Here is a 23,121-nt window from a genome sequence, read left to right as displayed (position 1 = left end):
TGAGGGACATGGCTGCATATGTGAGGGACATGGCTAGAGGGACATGGCTGCATATGTGGGGGACATGGCTGCATATGGGGGGGACATGGCTGCATTTGGGGGGGACATGGCTGCATTTGGGGACACATTTAAAAAAAGTATCGGTATTCGGTATCGGCGACTACTTGAAAAAAAGTATCGGTACTTGTACTCGGTCCTAAAAAAGTGGTATCGGGACAACCCTACTATATACACAATCCCATACCCACAGTTGATTCAGAGGAAGACAAAAAGCCCAGCAAAGCATGATCCAATTTTCTCCAGCAGGGGAAAATATTCCTTCCTGATCCCCGGAGAGACAATCAGATATTTCCTGGATTAGCTTTACCTGTAAATGTTAGTATCTAGTTATATTATGTACATTTAAGAAAGAATCCAGGCCTTTTAAGCAATCTACTGAGGTGGAATGTAGCAGCTCTTGAGGGAGTCTATTCCACATTTTCACAGTTCTTATTGAAGAAACCTTTCTGCATTTGGAGTTTAAATCTCTATTCCTCCAGACGTAAATAGTGCCTCTTGTCCTCTGTGATGACCTTAAAGTGAATAAATCAGCATCAAGCTCACTATATGGACCACTTATGTATTTATACATGTTCTCAAGAGAGAATAAATTCAGTTCCTCTAATCTTTCCTCATAGCTGAGCTTCTCCATGCCTCTTATCAGTTTGGTTGCCCTTCTCTGCACTTTCTCCAGTTCCCCAATATCCTTTTTGTGAACTGGTGCCAAAAACTGAAATTCATATTTCTGAGGAGGTCTTACTAGAGATTTGTACAGGGACAAAATGACATCTCTCTCTTTCTCTAGAGTCTATACCTCTCTTAATTCAAGAAACGACTTTGCTTGCTTTGAAGACTGCAGCTTGGCATTGCATGCTATAATTGAGCTTATGATCTACAAGGACACCCAGATCCTTCTCCACCATTGATCCCCCCAATTCCTAGCAATTAACCAACTTAACTAACAGTGAATACAGACATTGTTCATGGAAGAAATAGAAACAATAGACAAATTCTGCCATAGAGCTGTACGCATCATTAAAGTGGTTAAAGTGGATACATTTACATAACGCATGCTTAAAGTGTATTCAGAGTGGTGAAGGATCAAAACTCCTGTCAGGTTTTAATTGTCCTCTTCATCCCCACTGATGAGGTTCATTCTGCCTATATATATATATATATATATATATATATATATATATATATATATATATACACACAGTGGCCCATATTCTCTCTAAAAATCCGCGGGCTGCGCTTAAGGCACTTACACTCCGCTGTCCCAACTTACAGGAGCAAGTGTTGTATTCCCCAAACACTTGCTCCGTAAGTTGGGACGGCGGAGTGTAAATTCCCCGGCATAGCCTGGCGGATCTCCAAGGGGGCGGCTTGTATTCAAATTAAGCGCGCCCCCGATTCTAATGAACTGCGCATGCGCCGGGCTTCAAAAAGCCCAGTGCGCATGCTCCAGTTCTCGGCGGAAAACGTCAATGACGCCGACGTGTGCGTCATTGACGTAAAGTCGTATTCAAGAATGACTTAGTAAAACGACGTACCCGACGAAAAAACACGACGCGGACCCGACGCCATCCGTAACATGGCCTACGTGGGACTTGCGGAAACTTACTCCTCATATAGCAGGAGTAAGTTTCCGCTTACGCAAATGACTTTAGCGACGGTTACGCGACGCGAACTCGTTCGGGAATCGGCGTAGAAGGATCATTTGCATACGCAAAAAGTAATGTTGACACTGGTTGTCTGTTACGACAATAGGGACCTAAGCTACAAGAATAACTCTTGTTTGTATTGGCTATTTATTTTCATGGCTCTGCTAAGGATAAGGCCGCGTACACACGATCGGTTAAACCAATGAGAATGGTCTGATGGACCGTTTTCATCGGTCCAAACCGATCGTGTGTGGGCGCCATCGGTTATTTATCCATCGGTTAAAAAAAAGCCAACTTGTTTGAAATTTAACCGATGGATTCCTAACCGATAGAAAAAAAACGATCGTTAGTAGGCACAACCATCGGTTAAAAATCCATGCATGCTCAGAATTAAGTCGACGCATGCTTGGAAGCATTGAACTTCTTTTTTTTCAGCACGTCGTTGTGTTTTACGTCACCGCGTTCTGACACAATAGTTTTTTTAACCGATGGTGTGTAGGCACGACTGACCATCAGTCAGCTTCATCGGTTAACCGATTAAAACGGTCCATCAGACTGTTTTCATCGGATGGACCGATCGTGTGTACAGGGCTTAACACAGTTGGGGGTATCTTTTTGTGCAACAATCAACAATCAATATTTCCATTGATGATACAAGTATTCACTGCTTCTTCCTGCGCACTAGTGGACAAGCATAAATATTTTAGTGATGTGTTGTTAGAATACATTGGATTATAATGAATGAGTTAGCATAATGTGCAAAAAGCTCCAGGGAATTTTGTCTAAAGCTCCAGGGAATTTTGTCTTCAATATTTAATGCATAGTTAAAAATATTTTGTGTAACTAAGTTATGTGTATAATCAGACAGCGGTAAGTTCCATGGAACTTCCTCACTCTTTATGTTTAATTTAGCAAACCAGTTGTTAATAAAACAGCCATAGGCCTATAGTAACACATATGTGTATATATATTTTCTGTATGTTTTAGATTTACTTCTATTGGCTGTGTCGAGAAACCCAAGCATTTGAATGGTTTGCTGATTTGCTACAATCCCTGGAGTCTCAAATGCAGGAGAGGAATAATGCTGATTTTCTCAGCTACAACATCTACCTTACTGGATGGGATGAAAGTCAGGTAAACTTAATCATTTATTTTTTTCAGCAATTACAATGGTTCATTAGCTAATGTAAAATCAAGTGATTGTGATCAGGCCCGGACTGGGACAAAAAATTGGCCCGGGCATTTTAGACTGAGCAGCCAATTTTTCCAGGGGCCCGGGGGGGGGGGGGGGATGTCGGTCCTTCACGCTGTAATGTGCAGGGACATTGTGATTTAAACATAAGGGGGACTGCACTGTAATGATTACAGTGCAGTCCTCTTTATATGACAGTGTCCCTGCAATCATGCCCCCCCCCATTACTCTCAATTCACTGTGCAGATCTCCATCTCCTAGCGCCCCCTGCTTCCTTACATCAAAGTCCACACAGACCCCCATTACATCAGAGTCCACACAGACCCCCCTTATATCAAACTTCACACAGACCCCCCTTACATCAAACTCCACACAGAACCCCCTTACATTAGAGTCCGCACAGAGCCCCTTACATGAGAGTCCGCACAGAGCCCAATACATCAGAGTCCGCACAGAGCCCCTTACATCAGAGTCCGCACAGAGCCCCTTACTTGAGGGTCCACACAGAGCCCCTTACTTGAGAGTCCGCACAGAGCCCCATTACATCAGAGTCCACACAGAGCCCCATTACATCAGAGTCTGCACAGAGCCCCTTACATCAGAGTCCGCACAGAGCCCTATTACATCAGAGGCCGCACAGAGCCCCATTACATCAGAGTCCGCACAGAGCCCCTTACATCAAAGTCCACACAGACCCCCATTACATCAGAGTCCACACAGAGCCCCCCCACACCAGAGTCCGCACGGAACCCCTCACACCAGGGTCCGCACAGAGCCCCTTACATCAGAGTCTGCACAGAGCCCCTTACATCAGAGTCCGCACAGAGCCCCAATACATAAGAGTCCGCACAGACCCCCATACATAAGAGCCCGCACAGAGCCCCTTACATAAGAGTACGCACAAAGCCCCTTACATGAGAGTCCGCACAGAGCCCCTTACATCAGAGTCCGCACAGAGCCCCTTACATCAGAGTCCACACAGAGCCCCTTACATCAGAGTCTGCACAGAGCCCCATTATAGTCTGCAGAATTTCCACTTACTGTAAGGGGGAGCTCTGTGGACTCTAATGTAAAGGGGAACTCTTATTTAAGGGGAGTCTGATGTAAAGTGGTGTTCTGAGAACCCTGATTTAAGGGGGAATGCTGTGGACTCTGATGGAAAGGGGAACTCTGATGTAAGGGGGTCTCTGCCCACCAAAGCCCCCCTCTTGCATCAAAGTCCTCAGAGCACCACTTAAATTAGATTTATATACACTGGGAGGTGGGAGAGGGTGAGCTTACTCACCCCAGGATGGAGGCTCAGAGCAGGCTGCCTGCAGCTTTTAATCTTGTGTAATGTGTTACATCTTCCTTTCCTCCAGAATTAATTTCCCTGGGATGTGTGGGCGGGACAGACACAGGTGGGTGTGGGTGCGGCAGACAGTGTAGAGTAGAGAGTCGGGAAGAGCAGTGTCTGAACAGCTGAACTGTCAGCGTTGGTTCTGACGCTGAGCTGTGTGTGAGAGAGACACACAGCTCAGCCAATCAGCCGCTACCGTAGCTGCGCCGGAGCCCGGAGATGACACAGGCATGTTTGCACATCGGTAGGTGAGCGGCAGCCGCGACCTGTGTTGACCCTGTCCAGGCCATGGGCGCCGCTTACCTCCCGCTGTGAGGCTTGATCATCAACAGGCCACAGAGCGGGCGTGATTGTGATAATTCCTTCCTAAAGGCTCAGTATAAACTAAACTAACTGAGATTAGCTGACTCTTCTAAACAATTTATAGGGAGGTTTCAGCAGTTAGATCCCTAGCTGCAGTTCATTATCCTGCCTCCACAGCCCACCAAGGGGGTCTCCTTCAGTTGGTGGATTCTTATTAGTCTCACTTGTAAATTACTCGAAGTACACAATAATAAAACAGATACCACAATTCCAAGAACTGACTTACCAGAACAATATTGTTCTTACTCTTAGGCCCCGTACACACGACCAGTTTCCTCGGCAGAATTCAGCTTCCGACCGAGTTTCTGGCTGAATTCTGCCGAGGAACCCGGCCGTGTGTACACTTTCGGCCGAGGAAGCCGACGAGGACCTCGGCGAGGAAATAGAGAACATGTTCTCTATTTCCTCGTTGTTCTATGGGAGCTCTCGTCCCGCCGAGCTCCTCGGCGGCTTCAGGGCTGAACTGGCCGAGGAACTCGATGTGTTTGGCACGTCGAGTTCCTCGGCCGTGTGTACGAGGCCTGACTCTTAGAGCCCATTCACACAGGGGCAACACGACTTCTAGCACAATTTTGGGAGGCAACTTGGACACGACTTGAGTATGAATCATCAGGCAACTTACAAAGCAACTTCAAGTTGCCTCCAGGACAGTACAAGGCAACTTCAAGTCGCCTCCAGGACAGGAGACTTTCCAGTGGCCAATCAAACAATCAGCTCTGTGGGAGGGAGGGGTTTGCCTGAGAAATGTATGTTATCTTCCTGTATTAAATTGGGGGGATCCGCGCTTAGGATAGGAGAATATTAAGCTGCTGCCTCCCTGACAGGTCTCAAAGAAACCAGAAGTTATAAATAGATGGATTATAGGGTGATGGCGCTGCTTATGTTTGTTTAGTAGATGTATACACTATGTCCTGTGTATAATAAAATATCACATTTGTAGGGGAGCTCCAAATGTTAGGAGAGGCCAATGGGAGTGGGTCTCCTAGACCTGCGTATCGTTTAACCAAACGTCCAGGTGCTACCCCCTAATATTGCTTATAATCAACACTGGTGACCCAATGATTTATTGGTTGTTCCAGGGGAGTTGATAACCGTGTTCCAAAGGAGTGTATGGACAGCCAATAAATTATATTTCAGTCCTATGTACCTATATCTGCTACAAATAGGTGTATCCTAAAAAGGTGTCTCAGGTGAATCCTAGGTGTAACCTCAAAGTGATAGTACGTGCTGTGGCACACACTTCCAGTGTTCCGTGAGAACCAAGTTGAAATATATATATATAAGGCACTAGAGATATATTGATAGTGAAGTGTCCCCTTGGACACTATTTGTGATGTTCAGGGTTGGCACCCTAAAACAGCTGTGAATACAGGGTGACAAACACACTGAGTATATATTAAGTATTATTGCTGTGGGCCTGAATGTAGATTAACTACATCAAGCGCAATAATGGAAGTGAAAATAAAAAATAAAAATAAAAAGTAACACTGCAAAGTGATATAGACTATTGGCAATTAATGTCAGATAGGAAATCAAATTATTATACAAAACAAGACAATAATTAATTGTGATTAAGTACCATCCCTCGAGAGGGTGCACAGAGAAAAATGTTAAAAATTGATATATAAGTTGGATGTTGTTTGAAAGTGAAAAAAACAACAGCAGTAAAAAGTGAACATGTGAGGAGTGAAGTTGAACGTCCAAGCTCAGTAATATAAAATAAACAAACAACCCTCAGTGGGTAATGGTGCTTAATTGCTAAGAAGATCTCTCAATTGAACGTGAACTCAAAAACCAAACTAATGTTCAGTTTGGAAACAATGTGTCACTGGTGCCAAAAGTACATATTATAGAAAAAGCAAAAGTGGTGACTTCATGTGACTGTCTTCTTGATGGATTTTATTGTGACTTATGTGCTCCCCCTGTTGGGTCCCCACTCACCAGACGTTGGCACCCCAAGGGGCAAAAGGCAATGGTGGTGGTACCTCGGTGTTAGTTGTTGGTTTTTGTTTCCAAACGGCAGGAAATTTCTTTGCCACCTCTCCAGAGGGGGAGGGAAGAAAATCCAAGCAGCTTCCAGGTGTCCCAAGGATAGTAATCAAAAAGGAAAGAAAAAAATCCACATAGCGTGACACTGCGTTGTGCAATAGAAAAAGATCACTCGTCTTTATTTAAAAATGTTGTAACCACGTACAATTCTGCTAATATTGTGGTGGTTTGAACAGCTTCACCAGTAATCCCAAATCCCCGTGGGATTTAGCAGAGAAGTGGTTTCTTAAAAAACATTCACAGAGTATATTTAACAAGGGAAAGAAAAAAAGGGTATATATAAAAAAATGAATAAAATTAAAAATAAAAATCAAAAGTCCATTAAGACAAAATGCAGATAAAAATGAAAGTAGGCTGCAATGGCATATTGGGCCCTGTTATCCGGTCCTACTCACGAGCTGCTAAGCGGAGCCTGTGTCACACGGTAACGCTGTGCAGTCAGCAGCAAGCGTTCGTGGCTTCCCGTTCAGGCAAATCGCGGCTCGGAGGACTAGGATACAGTCAGCTGGTGGGCCGTGCGTACGTGTGTGCTTGCGTCTGGGTCACCTGACGCGTTTCGTCGTATGATGTTATCAAAGGCGATTCAAGCTACAGACGTACGCTCGTGATTTTTATACACGGCTGTAGATGTGTCCCGCCTGTTGTGAGGAATTTGATTACTGGCTATACACTTACTAACATCCCATAATCCTCCCACCCGTTAACCCTTGGTGTGATCCAATTGTATTAAGGGGAAGGACACAACCAGCGCCGAAAATAAAAATAGCTTTTATATTGGTATGATAGACAACTTGGCTGGCTGCTTAATTAGTAATGCCAGAATGGGAACATGTAACAAGTTTAAATCTTAGGTTGAAATCTCTATTCTGCCACAGACTATGAAATGCATGCATCCGGCAAGAGAAAACAATATAAACATATATATAACATTCCCAATATGTGTAATACTCTAGAAAAAAATACACAATGGTATATACATTTGCCCTGGCTTAAACAGTGTAGGGGAGAGGTTAGAGAGGAAAAAAACACACAATGGTATATACATTTGCCCTGGCTTAAACAGTGTAGGGGTGAGGTTAGAGAGGTAATATCCTGACTAGGAATACAAAAGTAGTATTTTAATTAAAATGCACGGCTGAGATCAGAGTGAGGGACTCCTGACCCCATTCTGTATTGCTCCCATGATGCAGATAATTACATACAAAGGGCTAGTTAAATGTGAAATAAGTTATCCTATATACATAGTATACATATCATTAATAACGGGATCCTCCATTTGTTCATGGGGGGGGGGATTTTTACCCCCGTTCAATGGTATGTTGTCATAACGAAGCTGTCCACTAGGTGGATAAAATATATGCATGGAGAGACAGAGGATGGTTAGATGTACCTCCCTGAGTTGCCCCAGCTGGAAATGCCTGTTGTAAAAACAGAGCATGGATTAAAAAATTATATGAAATGCTGAACATACAGTGTTTAATAGAATATGAACAAAACTATGGGAGAGCTTTTTCATTGATGCTCATTACTGTATGCTGGGCAGGTTCTGTTTTTTAAAGTAGAGCTTTTCGTGTATTTCAGATTATTAGGGTAAAGGAGGGACTGAGGGCTGTCCCTACATCTAGTTTCCTACCCCATTAATTATATTCATGGGGTAGAATTGCATGAAGCCTAAGGATGAGATGGCTTTTAATCCGAACCCCAAACTCCTTTATTTGGGAAAAAAAAGTGTATTGGTGATTTTGATTTGTGGTTATAATCTTATGTTGATTCTTTGTATGCTGTGACTTTATTGGTTTCTTATACACTTGGTCTGGAGGGAAGGAGTTAATACTTAAAGGTTGGATTCATCCATTGGTTCTATCAGAGGTTGCTTAATGGAAATTGGGATGCAGTTAAACAAGGAGGAATATATTATATCTGAAATATTCGTTATAAAATTCAGATCTCAAAAAAGTTGTTGGATTACGGATGGTCTTGTTGCTATTAGAAGTTGGAGATGAAGCAATTTAGATCTATGTCCAAGTTAAGGCCTCTAGGTGCCAGGGATCCCATCTTGTGTATCCATCTGGTTTCGTTTTGTGACACTTGTACTTGTTTATTACCACCCCGCCAGTGATCCTTGATAATATCAATCCCAAAAAAAATCATACAGCTGGGGTCTTTGTGGTGTTTCTCTGCAAAGTGTCTCGAGAGGCTATGCTTGGAAAAGCCTTTTTTGATGTTCTTGATATGCTCTCTGATTCTTACACGCAGGGCCCTGGTGGTACGGCCTATATACTGTAGGTGGCATGGGCACTCAATGACATAGGTCACATGCGTACTATTGCACGTGATTAATTCTTTTATTTGGTATTCCTGGTTGTATACTGTGGATTTGAAGGTGGTCTTTCTCCGAGGTTGGGGTTTGTTGGTTCTACATGGAAGGCAACGTTGGCACCTATAGAAGCCTTTGAGGTCTGGACATATATTGATGTTCTGAGGGGGATCAAGTACATTGTGTACAAGGTGTGTCCTTAAAGTGGGAGCTCTCCGATAGATGAACTTGGGGCGGGGTGGGAGAATGTTAGCTAGTGTTCTGTCTTCTCTGAGGATGGGCCAGTACTTTTTAAAAATCTTCTCCACTTGTTTATACTGATTGTTGAATCCAGTAATAAAGGATAGATCCACTTTGGGTACTGTTGAGGGTTTCTTTTTCTTCAGCAGTGTTTCTCTGTTCATTAATCTGATGTTATTTTTTAATTTGGTCAGTAGTTCTTCTTTATAACCTTTTTCAAGGAATCTTTTAATGAGTACTTCTGCTTGTATATCATAGTCTTCTAGACGTCGACAGTTTCTCCTCACTCTCAACAGTTGTCCTTTGGGGATATTACCTATCCACTGAGGGTGGTGGCAACTAGAGGTGGATATGTATCCGTTTCTGTCGGTTTTTTTGAAGAATGTTTTTGTGCAGAGTTCCCCATTGTGCTTGAAAATCTGTAGATCCAAATAGTCGACAGATTGGTTATGCCATTTCCCCGTAAAGGTTATACCAAATCTATTATTGTTTAGTTGCTGTATGAAGGTTTCCAAACTGTCTTCTGTCCCGTCCCAGAGGATGATAAGATCATCTATATATCTTCTGTAATGCCGTAGCTGAGGAATATTCTGCCCGTATATATATTCCGATTCCCACATGTCCATAAATAAATTAGCGACACTCGGGGCGTAGCGAGCCCCCATCGCTACGCCCTGACCTACTACTGAACTACTGACCAAATTAAAAAATAACATCAGATTAATGAACAGAGAAACACTGCTGAAGAAAAAGAAACCCTCAACAGTACCCAAAGTGGATCTATCCTTTATTACTGGATTCAACAATCAGTATAAACAAGTGGAGAAGATTTTTAAAAAGTACTGGCCCATCCTCAGAGAAGACAGAACACTAGCTAACATTCTCCCACCCCGCCCCAAGTTCATCTATCGGAGAGCTCCCACTTTAAGGACACACCTTGTACACAATGTACTTGATCCCCCTCAGAACATCAATATATGTCCAGACCTCAAAGGCTTCTATAGGTGCCAACGTTGCCTTCCATGTAGAACCAACAAACCCCAACCTCGGAGAAAGACCACCTTCAAATCCACAGTATACAACCAGGAATACCAAATAAAAGAATTAATCACGTGCAATAGTACGCATGTGACCTATGTCATTGAGTGCCCATGCCACCTACAGTATATAGGCCGTACCACCAGGGCCCTGCGTGTAAGAATCAGAGAGCATATCAAGAACATCAAAAAAGGCTTTTCCAAGCATAGCCTCTCGAGACACTTTGCAGAGAAACACCACAAAGACCCCAGCTGTATGATTTTTTTTGGGATTGATATTATCAAGGATCACTGGCGGGGTGGTAATAAACAAGTACAAGTGTCACAAAACGAAACCAGATGGATACACAAGATGGGATCCCTGGCACCTAGAGGCCTTAACTTGGACATAGATCTAAATTGCTTCATCTCCAACTTCTAATAGCAACAAGACCATCCGTAATCCAACAACTTTTTTGAGATCTGAATTTTATAACGAATATTTCAGATATAATATATTCCTCCTTGTTCAACTGCATCCCAATTTCCATTAAGCAACCTCTGATAGAACCAATGGATGAATCCAACCTTTAAGTATTAACTCCTTCCCTCCAGACCAAGTGTATAAGAAACCAATAAAGTCACAGCATACAAAGAATCAACATAAGATTATAACCACAAATCAAAATCACCAATACACTTTTTTTTCCCAAATAAAGGAGTTTGGGGTTCGGATTAAAAGCCATCTCATCCTTAGGCTTCATGCAATTCTACCCCATGAATATAATTAATGGGGTAGGAAACTAGATGTAGGGACAGCCCTCAGTCCCTCCTTTACCCTAATAATCTGAAATACACGAAAAGCTCTACTTTAAAAAACAGAACCTGCCCAGCATACAGTAATGAGCATCAATGAAAAAGCTCTCCCATAGTTTTGTTCATATTCTATTAAACACTGTATGTTCAGCATTTCATATACTTTTTTAATCCATGCTCTGTTTTTACAACAGGCATTTCCAGCTGGGGCAACTCAGGGAGGTACATCTAACCATCCTCTGTCTCTCCATGCATATATTTTATCCACCTAGTGGACAGCTCCGTTATGACAACATACCATTGAACGGGGGTAAAAATCCCCCCCCCCCCATGAACAAATGGAGGATCCCGTTATTAATGATATGTATACTATGTATATAGGATAACTTATTTCACATTTAACTAGCCCTTTGTATGTAATTATCTGCATCATGGGAGCAATACAGAATGGGGTCAGGAGTCCCTCACTCTGATCTCAGCCGTGCATTTTAATTAAAATACTACTTTTGTATTCCTAGTCAGGATATTACCTCTCTAACCTCACCCCTACACTGTTTAAGCCAGGGCAAATGTATATACCATTGTGTGTTTTTTTCCTCTCTAACCTCTCCCCTACACTGTTTAAGCCAGGACAAATGTATATACCATTGTGTATTTTTTTCTAGAGTATTACACATATTGGGAATGTTATATATATGTTTATATTGTTTTCTCTTGCCGGATGCATGCATTTCATAGTCTGTGGCAGAATAGAGATTTCAACCTAAGATTTAAACTTGTTACATGTTCCCATTCTGGCATTACTAATTAAGCAGCCAGCCAAGTTGTCTATCATACCAATATAAAAGCTATTTTTATTTTCGGCGCTGGTTGTGTCCTTCCCCTTAATACAATTGGATCACACCAAGGGTTAACGGGTGGGAGGATTATGGGATGTTAGTAAGTGTATAGCCAGTAATCAAATTCCTCACAACAGGCGGGACACATCTACAGCCGTGTATAAAAATCACGAGCGTACGTCTGTAGCTTGAATCGCCTTTGATAACGTCATACGACGAAACGCGTCAGGTGACCCAGACGCAAGCACACACGTACGCACGGCCCACCAGCTGACTGTATCCTAGTCCTCCGAGCCGCGATTTGCCTGAACGGGAAGCCACGAACGCTTGCTGCTGACTGCACAGCGTTACCGTGTGACACAGGCTCCGCTTAGCAGCTCGTGAGTAGGACCGGATAACAGGGCCCAATATGCCATTGCAGCCTACTTTCATTTTTATCTGCATTTTGTCTTAATGGACTTTTGATTTTTATTTTTAATTTTATTCATTTTTTTATATATACCCTTTTTTTCTTTCCCTTGTTAAATATACTCTGTGAATGTTTTTTAAGAAACCACTTCTCTGCTAAATCCCACGGGGATTTGGGATTACTGGTGAAGCTGTTCAAACCACCACAATATTAGCAGAATTGTACGTGGTTACAACATTTTTAAATAAAGACGAGTGATCTTTTTCTATTGCACAACGCAGTGTCACGCTATGTGGATTTTTTTCTTTCCTTTTTGATTACTATCCTTGGGACACCTGGAAGCTGCTTGGATTTTCTTCCCTCCCCCTCTGGAGAGGTGGCAAAGAAATTTCCTGCCGTTTGGAAACAAAAACCAACAACTAACACCGAGGTACCACCACCATTGCCTTTTGCCCCTTGGGGTGCCAACGTCTGGTGAGTGGGGACCCAACAGGGGGAGCACATAAGTCACAATAAAATCCATCAAGAAGACAGTCACATGAAGTCACCACTTTTGCTTTTTCTATAATATGTACTTTTGGCACCAGTGACACATTGTTTCCAAACTGAACATTAGTTTGGTCTTTGAGTTCACGTTCAATTGAGAGATCTTCTTAGCAATTAAGCACCATTACCCACTGAGGGTTGTTTGTTTATTTTATATTACTGAGCTTGGACGTTCAACTTCACTCCTCACATGTTCACTTTTTACTGCTGTTGTTTTTTTCACTTTCAAACAACATCCAACTTATATATCAATTTTTAACATTTTTCTCTGTGCACCCTCTCGAGGGATGGTACTTAATCACAATTAATTATTGTCTTGTTTTGTATAATAATTTGATTTCCTATCTGACATTAATTGCCAATAGTCTATATCACTTTGCAGTGTTACTTTTTATTTTTATTTTTTATTTTCACTTCCATTATTGCGCTTGATGTAGTTAATCTACATTCAGGCCCACAGCAATAATACTTAATATATACTCAGTGTGTTTGTCACCCTGTATTCACAGCTGTTTTAGGGTGCCAACCCTGAACATCACAAATAGTGTCCAAGGGGACACTTCACTATCAATATATCTCTAGTGCCTTATATATATATATTTCAACTTGGTTCTCACGGAACACTGGAAGTGTGTGCCACAGCACGTACTATCACTTTGAGGTTACACCTAGGATTCACCTGAGACACCTTTTTAGGATACACCTATTTGTAGCAGATATAGGTACATAGGACTGAAATATAATTTATTGGCTGTCCATACACTCCTTTGGAACACGGTTATCAACTCCCCTGGAACAACCAATAAATCATTGGGTCACCAGTGTTGATTATAAGCAATATTAGGGGGTAGCACCTGGACGTTTGGTTAAACGATACGCAGGTCTAGGAGACCCACTCCCATTGGCCTCTCCTAACATTTGGAGCTCCCCTACAAATGTGATATTTTATTATACACAGGACATAGTGTATACATCTACTAAACAAACATAAGCAGCGCCATCACCCTATAATCCATCTATTTATATCTTCCTGTATTGTTGCTTCAGTTAAGACAGTGATCCGACTTCTGAGGCGACTTCCATTGAAATCAATAGGTACAAGTTGCCTACAAGTTGCCTAGAAGTCAGATTGAAGTAGTACAGGAACCTTTTCTGAAGTCGGAGTGACTTCAGTAGTGTACATTAAGACGGCTCCCATTCACTTCCATTAATTTACTCGACCGCGCGACTAGGGGCAACTTGGGGTGGCTTGAAGTCGGATCCCAGGTCGCCCCAGTGTGAACTGGCTCTTACTCTTCAAAATTGTATAGTATGTCATTCAAATGACTGGGTCAGACTGAGTAGCCTGGGAATTATTTAGAATAGAGAAACACATTTTCCCATAGAAAATAATTGTTAACTTAAATTTAAACAAAACATTGGGTTGATTTACTAAAGGCACTTTGTACAGACTGTGCACTTTGCAAGTTAATTTGCTCTAAAACTTAGTAAATGAGGGGAAGCATCCCTTTGCAAAGAATATCTAATCACATGCAAGGAAAACAAAACAAAATAAGACTCCAGCATGTTTGCTTGCACATGATTGGATAGTGGAAATCAGCAGAGCTTCCCCGCATTTAGTAAGCTCTGGAGAAAATTCCCTTGCAGAGCTCAACTGCGCTTACAAAGTGCACAATCTATTTGCATTTAGTAAATCAAGCCTTTTGAGTGTTGATATATGAAACCACTCTTTTTTTCATGTGTTTTTGTATGCACACCTGTACTTTGAGCTGTACCAAATTTAGCACTATTTAGGCACCATAATAATTATTCAATACTTCTGTGTCATTTGTGTCCCCCGGGGTGTTGTGGTTCCTTCTGTTGATCCCTACATCAGTACATGCAAAGTAGACGGCGAGTGGTAGGAGCCAAAGTGCTCAGTAGGGGGCACTGTATTGGACACACTCATAAGTGTCAATAAGCAGAAGCACCCAGAGCTGTTCATTAAAGTGAAGATATAACATACCGCCCCAAATTGAAAGGCAAGTATAAAGCTTATATTTTCACAGCGTGTATCCATTTTTATTTTTGTTTAGTAAGGCCAGGATTCCTTTACAAATGAAACCAGTGTGTAGACTTCTATATACTCCACAGGGCTGAATTTCCCCATGACCACAGATTATCAAATCGTTGTACAATTTATTTTAACTTGCACATAAGCAGAAATCCACATAATACAATTTGCTCCTAATTTTCATCTTTGCCCCTCATCCTTAAATTTGGAATATTTTTTTAATTTAAGGCCACTGCATTCTCATTGCACCATGATCAAGAGAAGGATGTAATCACTGGTCTTAAGCAAAAGACCTTGTATGGAAGACCCAACTGGGAAATCGAATTTAAGAACATTGCCAGCGCACATTCGAAGTAAGTCTCATTACTTTGTCTCGTTATTTACTCAAGTATGTGGACAGTATTTTGGATTAAAACTATTCTATCTAACATGACTTACAAAACAGTAAGTTAAACTAAACTAACATTTGGTTGAATGCAAGCAGACTGATTAATGTATCCAGTTTTTGCTTCACATGATCACTAGATGCCTGAAATCTTTATATCAATGATCTCAGACAGTAGTTCCTCATGATGGGAGACTATCGACATTGTAACTGAAAACTGTGCGCTTTGCTAGTTTTGATTCTGTGCCGTCACTGATAGGTAGGTATCAGAGTAACAATCAGAATGTAATCAATGTGGTTCTCTGTAGGGATCGACCGATTATCGGGAAGGCCGATTATCGGAGGCCAATATCAGCATTTTCTGAAAAATCGGTATCGTTCTCAAACTATTTCTTCAAGGGTTTTTACCGGCGTGATAAATGCAGCTGCATGCATCACCCCAGTACCGTTTTTTAGAGCAGACGGTCGGCTTTATTGTAATAACAACTGTTTAGCTGTTATTACAAGCAACAGAAGGGGACCTCCTGCCACCTTCCGCCGCTCGCCCAGTCTCTCCCGTCCCACTGGGAGGCCCGAGCAACTAGCCACCACGTCCGCCGGCTGTCCGAAGACCCAAACAAAGCCAATGCTTTGTTCGGGTTTCGGATCTAGTAATCCGGAAGCGATATCATAACATCACTTACCGGATTCCTAGCATCTTGAAGGCACCAGTTTTAAAAAATAAAGTATTCAAAAACACAGATCTTGACGTTTTGAATGCTTTGAAGTGCAAAAGAGGGGTTTGGGATCTTATAGACCCCCAATCTCTCCATAAAGAGTACCTCTAACTGCCTATTACTGTCACAAGGGATGTTTACATTCCTTGTGACAGCAATAACACTGATTATAAACATAAAATTTTTAAAAGACAGTGTAAAAACATTTTTTCTTAAAACGTACAAAATATCGGCCAAAAATATCAGCTATCGTCAGGAGAGATGGCCGAAATATGGGTATCTTATCGGCACCAAAAAAACGATATAGGTCGATCCCTAGTTCTCTGTCACGTGTTCACTATGGCAGTTAAAGTGGAAATAAACTCATTCATTTAACAGTTTAAAAAAACAATAAAGCCCCGTACACACGATCGGATATCTTATGGAATCTAATCCGATGGATTTTTTCATCGGATATCGATGAAGCTGACTTTCATCAGTCTTGCCTACGCACGTGTCCAACGCAGTGACGTAAAACACTACGACGTGCTGAGGAAAATTAAGTTCAATGCTTCCGAGCATGCGTCGACTTGATTCTGAGCATGCGTGGATTTTTGACCGATGGATTTCCCCACAGACGATTGTTTTTTTTTCTATCGGTTTTTTAACCATAAGAAAATTTAAAACATGTTCTATTTTTTTTCACCAATAGATAAAAAAACGATGAGGCCCACACACGATCAGTTCGTCCGATGAAAACGGTCCATCGGTTCGTTTTCATCAGACGAACTGATCGCGTGTACAGGGCTTTACATTACCTGCTTGTTCTGGGAATGTAATTGTGACATTAGATGTGCTCTCAGTGAAACTGTGAAATCATCCAATTACTGGTGTCATAACTGACCTCATGTGCAGTATCATGGCAGTTGAAGAATAAACAGAGACCAAGATGGCAGCTTTCTTGGATGAAAACTAGAGGAGGTTTTACTCCTATAAAAAATTTAGTCAATAGCTAATAAGAAAAAAAAAAGCATGTGCAAGGTACTTATAAAAACCATGTACCCCAAAACTCTATATGTCCTTAAACAGTTACATTTATTTATCTATGCATCTTTGTCACAATGTTATTGCGTAGGTGACCAATGCATATTGAATGGGGGTGCAAAGGATCACAGTTGATCCGTGATCCGAACGGGTCACCCTCTTTGGATCGGAACATACTGTGATCCGCAGATTGCCGCGGCTCCGGAGCTAGGTTGAAGCCGCGGCCTTTCCTAACGTTATGGCCGCGGCTTCGGCCTACCTCCGGAGCCGCGGCCATAGCGCTAGGAAAGGCCGCGGCTTCGGCCTAGCTCCGGAGCCGCAGGAATAACATTAGGAGAGGCCGCGGCTTCGGCCTGGCTCCGGAGCCGCGGCCATCTTGGTACACCCGGCGGCGGCCCTCCTCTGTTTACACCCACAGAGGAGGAGCCCGCACTCGTGGGACACACGCTGGCAGTGCCTGTACTGCCCGAGGGGGGTCTCTTGCCCTGAGAGGAGGGGGGGTCTCTTGCCCTGAGAGGAGAGGGGGGGTCTCTTGCCCTGAGAGGAGAGGGGTCTCTTGCCCTGAGAGGAGAGAGGGGGGGTCTCTTGCCCTGAGAGGAGAGGGGGGGTCTCTTGCCCTGAGAGGAGAGGGGGGGTCTCTTGCCCTGAGAGGAGAGGGGGGTCTCTTGCCCTGAGAGGAGAGGGGGGGGTCTCTTTCCCTGAGAGGAGAGGGGGGGTCTCTTGCCCTGAGAGGAGAGGGGGGGTCTCTTGCCCTGAGAGGAGAGGGGGGGTCTCTTGCCCTGAGAGGAGCCATGAGAGGAGGGGGGGTTTCTTGCCCTGAGAGGAGGGGGGGTGTCCTGCACCAAGGGGGTACTATAGTGGGGGGGTGGGTGAACAGTGGGGGGGGATGTGTATATTACAGTGGGGGAGAATTTTTTTTTTTGCCGATCCGAAAAATGATCCGATCCGTGACTCCTGACCCGAGGAACGATCCGAACCGTGAGTTTTTTGATCCGTTGCACCCCAAATATTGAAGCTGCTAAAAATTGGTCTGGGCATCTACTGTAGGCCTTAATGACCTCTGGTCATGAAGGGAATAAAACTCCAGAGGGAGACATCTCGACTCCCGAGTTCCTGGGTCCATCCACCAGCTGCACCAAGAGCCAGTTTCTATTTCTACAGAATTTTTGCTTACTGTAGATTCAAGTACAAGTGCGTTTGTACGTACTATACATTTACATGCATGTTTTTCCTGTGATTTTATTTATGTATATAAAAGCAGTATAATGGCTTAACTTAAGAGATATATTCTGTTTCCTGCAACAGGGTCTAGCTCAGTGTTCATATACCGTTGCTCTTGCTGATGTCTGCTGTTCCCAGTAGTGCAGTAGGCAAAGACAGGAAGTGAACCTGAAACAAAAGAAGATACTGGCGGAGTAGTCAGCTTAAGCTTATATTTCAGTTCTGTGTGAAATCATCCTCGTTTTTTTATGTAGAGTACACAGGACTAGGGATGGGCTTCGTATTCGAGTCAAACTCATGTTCGACTCGAACATCGTATGTTCGATCGTTCATCAAATTACGAATGTTTTTGGCCGTTCGCACAAAATTTGAGTGGTGTGTCACGGCCCATAATTCACTGCGGCATCGCAGTGCATTGCTGGCTGATGATTGGCCAAGCATGCACCATGACCCCCATGCTTGGCCAATCACAGCTTGCAAAAAAAGAGAGCCATAATTGGCCAAAGCCAGGGTGGCTTTGGCCAATTATGGCTCAGGGGGTTTAGTACACGCCTCACACTATAAAAGGCTGCCTGCAGGTCAGCCTTGTGTAGTGTGTTGCGGTGGTTAAGAGAGAGAAGATAGAGAGAAAGAGTGTCATTTTTTTGTAGGTAGATAGAGCAGGCAGGCAGGCTAGTCAGTTAAAGTTACAGTGTGTAGAGAATATATATGCATCCCAGGTGTTGTATATATATTTATACACTGTATAGTTTAGCTAGATCCGCTCTTCCTAATTTACTGACAGGCAGGCAGGTGATTGTTCTAGCTGCAGTATTCTCACGTGGTGTACTGCCTGTGTCCTCTGCAGTGTGCACCTAAAGCTACGTGGTGTGTGTACTGCCCATGTCCTCTGCAGTGTGTACCTAAAGCTACGTGGTGTGTGTACTGCCATTGTCCTCTGCAGTGTGCTCCTAAAGCTACGTGATGTGTGTACTGCCTGTGTCCTCTGCAGTGTGCACCTAAAGCTATGTGGTGTGTGTACTGCCTGTGTTCTCTGCAGTGTGCACCTAAAGCTACGTGGTGTGTGTACTGCCTGTGTCCTCTGCAGTGTGCACCTAAAGCTACGTGGTGTGTGTACTGCCTGTGTCCTCTGCAGTGTGCACCTAAAGCTACGTAGTGTGTGTACTGCCTGTGTCCCCTGCAGTGTGCACCTAAAGCTACGTGGTGTGTGTACTGCCCGTGTCCTCTGCAGTGTGCACCTAAAGCTAGGTGGTGTGTACTGCCCATGTCCTCTGCAGTGTGCACCTAAAGCTGCGTGGTGTGTGTCTGTGCTATTTTTCTCACTGATTTTCATCCATATTGAAGGGACCAGACATTACATTAAAGCCACAAGCAGTTTTAAATTACTTTTTTGTGCAGGGACAGTTCTAAACACGTGCCACTTCACAGGCATACTATAGACACCCAGTAAGTATGATATTTAAAGGAATTTTTCATTTTTTTTCCACTTTAAGAATCATTAAAAATCACTGCTCCAGAAAAAACGACCGTTTTTAAAAAGTTTTTTTCCATTGATACATGTTCCCTGGGGCAAGACCTAGGTTCTCAAACACGTTTTATGACAATAACTTGCATATTAGGCTTTAAAATGATCACTTTTGAATTCGAACGTTTGAGTCCCATAGACGTCAATGGGGTTCTAAATGTTTGCGCAAACGGTCGGTCCATTCAAAGGATCTGGTGCGAACCGAACGGGGGGAGTGTTCAGCTCATCCCTACACAGGAATACAGCAAATTTAAAAGTAATATTACCTAATTGTGTAATCAATAAAAAAAAAATCAAAACAATACTAAAAATATAAAGGGCACCCAAAGTATATCTAACCCCCAAAAAATGTAAAATATTGCAACCTTTAAAATCTTAAATGTGGTAGCTGCATTGATTTACTTTTCTTTTTTTCTTACCTTTTTCCTTTTTTTTTTCAGCTGGTGATTCGGCCAGTAAGTCTGATATTTTTCAACTTCTTTAAAGTGGTTGTAAACCCACTCTTGCAACTTGCACCTACAGGTACAGTAAGCCTAGATTAAGGCTTACCTGTAGGTGCAAGAAATATCTCCTTAACATACACGGTTAAGGAGATATTTTCACAGAAACGGGCGCCGCTGTCTACGGTGCATGCGCGCCATAGACAACGGCGCAGGCGCACTGAGCGGTGCCATTTTTGTGAATGGCATTAACTGGGTTAATGCCGTGTTTTCGCGCATGCTAGCTCACTATGACTTTCTCTTGCAGGTGTATTTAAAAAAAAAGGAAATACCGAGGGTTTACTTCCTCTTTAACAAACCAAGCTGTCCAGCAAAAGTGGCAGTTGGAGGGTTAAGACAAACCATTTAACACTGACACATTAAAGTAAAACCTTTATCCTAAAAAAAAAAAAAAACTGTTGCTGTAACTGTTTAGAAAGTGTTAGCTGGAGTTTGGCTTTATTTCATTAGTGAATTCTATATAAATTTGCTAATGCCTCTAACACTACTATGTCCACAGGCTGACAGAACTTATATCTCTGGGTGGGTCCATTGCTCCTTCACAGAGTATAGTCAACCTAAGACAAAAAGTGTGTTACTCCCCTGTGCTGGAAATCCTCCAACCCACCGACAGTGGCCATGTGGTTACGGAAGGTGGATGAGATCGGGCGGATGGAGGATCTAGTCCTGTCAAAGCAAGATAGGGGTGAACTCTACTCCCAGACCTGGCAATTATGGGCAATATTTAAATACTCCGAAGAGGGCCAGGCCCTTAGAGGAGAACCACCGCCACCCCCTGATCAGAGCCTACCCCCCCACCTGGACATGCAACCCTGACGGCGAAGGCCGCCACGGTAAAAGGAACCGACGGACAGGGATGCTGATCCATGCTCGCGAACCTCCCCCCCCCAATCCCCCCCCCTCCCACTTCCTTATCCCCCACTTAAATACCTACCCTTCTACTACTCTTCTCCCTCTATTCTTTTATTTATCTATCTCTCCCCTTTTTTATCTCTGGACTGCTCACTGAGCAGCACCCAGATTTCTACTTCTGTTTTCCTATACTCTACTACACTTAGAAAATGGAAATGGTAGAGGACTGGCACACGGTTCCATAGTTTCCGGCCGTAGAAGATACCACAAGAGCACGGAATGGGATGGGGTGCCGGCTTTTGAACTGGGGACGGCGATGCGGGACGGATGGCACATAGCCCTCCGTGCCGTGCGCTGCTACTCCCAGCCGGGAGAGGTGTCTCCACAGACAGCTTAAGAGTTCTCGCAATACTTTTCTTATGTAACTGCCATGTTTTGTATGAGCGCCTACACATGTCAACCGTTGTACTGTTTACTTGCTGTGGTCCTTGTGGGCCGGTCTTCTATTTTGTATAAATAAAAAATTTAAAAAAAAAAGTGTGTTACTGGCTGAATCACCATATAAAAATAAAGTAAAAATAACTTTTGAGTTTAGAAATGCTGTAAGAGGTTCGTCATCAAATCTAAACATTTTTGTGGGTAGCCACAGGCAACTGTGGTCACCCACTCTTGGCAATCAGCTTTGTTAGACTGTTTTTCATTGCTATTGTTTGTTAAAGATTAATCCAGTGCTGGAGGTGTCTGGTTGATCTCACACCAGCATGGACGTAGATATGCACACATGGGAGATCCAGGCAAACTTGTTTATAGGATGGTTGTCTTTTTCAGATGTCAGGTTTTGAGTGTACGTCCAACTACATATACTGTCTAATATCACTAACCAACTGTTCGACCTTGTACAAAACAATATAATTTTTTTTTCTTTGCTCCCAAGCTCCAGAGTGGGTGTCTTTCTGTGTGGACCTGAAAATCTTGCCGAAACCCTCAGTGGCCTGTGCATTGGAAACTCCAGTGGGGACCCCAGGGGCATTCACTTCATCTTCAACAAGGAAAACTTCTAAACTTAAACTTGTACATTTTCAAAGGAAAACAAATGTTATACTTTTGGCTCTATATGAAAAACACATCGATCTTACATTTAAGAGCACGGTGTATAGTCTCCAGCAATACTAAGAGCAATATTATACTTCGCCAGCACTGAACTTTGCTAGTAACAGTGTTGGAGCAAAGATTAAAACATTTGGTGGGTGCAGCCATTTAAGAATTATTAAAATAATATGTAACATACATTATGGGCCTGTTACAGATTCGAGGCTGGCATTTTCAGGCTTTGAAGATGAATTTTAATTGCATGTAAATCAAGTTAAAACCCTCTGAGCTAGTGTTTCTGAACCTTTTTTCAGTCGTGACACCCTTTAAAAATATACAAAATCTCAAGGTACCCCAGTCTAAAATGTAAAAATGTTAAAAGTTACTTATCAATGAAACCTCGTACACACAACCGGTTTTCTTAGCAAGAAAGCTGCTGGGAGAGCTTTTTGTTGTGAAAACCGTGCATGTGTATGCTTTCTCGTTGAGGAAACTGCCGGGAATCCCGACGAGAAAAAAGGAGAACATGCTCTCTATTTTCTTGTTTGGATTCTCAGCAGAGAGTTTCCTGCTGAGAAAACCTTACATCAGTATGCTTACCTGTCCCCAGGTAAACCCACGCATGCTTGATGAGACTTCGACGCATGCGCGGTAGCATACAAGGGTAGTGTTGCAAGATGGGGGCGACGGCATTGAATGTGAAGAGCGCCCACTCGTCGTAGTCGATGACGTCACCACGTTCTTGCCATTCAAAAGAACGGCAGTTCTTTTGAATGGCTATCTGTATGCACGGCAAGCTTGCCAGGAATCCCGTCAGGAAAACCAACGCTTTTTTCCTGACGGGATTCCCAGCCGTGTGTGCAAGGCTTGAGAAACCTAAACCTGGTACAAAGCACACAACCACCCTTATGAGATTTCCATCACATCA

General features: G+C 43.0%; 1 protein-coding gene across 1 annotated transcript in view; it reads left to right on the top strand.

Annotated features, from left to right (window-relative positions):
- LOC120926504 (cytochrome b-245 heavy chain) overlaps positions 1–22,597 on the top strand; it is a 69,862-nt gene extending 47,265 nt beyond the window's left edge. The window contains exons 11-13 of the mRNA XM_040336483.1: positions 2,691–2,837; positions 15,111–15,235; positions 22,039–22,597. Of these exons, the coding sequence (XP_040192417.1) occupies positions 2,691–2,837; positions 15,111–15,235; positions 22,039–22,165 (399 nt within the window). The 3' untranslated portion in view covers positions 22,166–22,597. The remainder of the gene's footprint in view (positions 1–2,690; positions 2,838–15,110; positions 15,236–22,038) is intronic.
- The last annotated feature ends 524 nt before the right edge of the window (positions 22,598–23,121 follow it).

This window comes from Rana temporaria, chromosome 2 (assembly GCF_905171775.1).
Source record: "Rana temporaria chromosome 2, aRanTem1.1, whole genome shotgun sequence".
Classification (NCBI taxonomy): Eukaryota; Metazoa; Chordata; class Amphibia; order Anura; family Ranidae; genus Rana; species Rana temporaria.
This window is presented reverse-complemented; position numbering and strand designations above follow the sequence as displayed.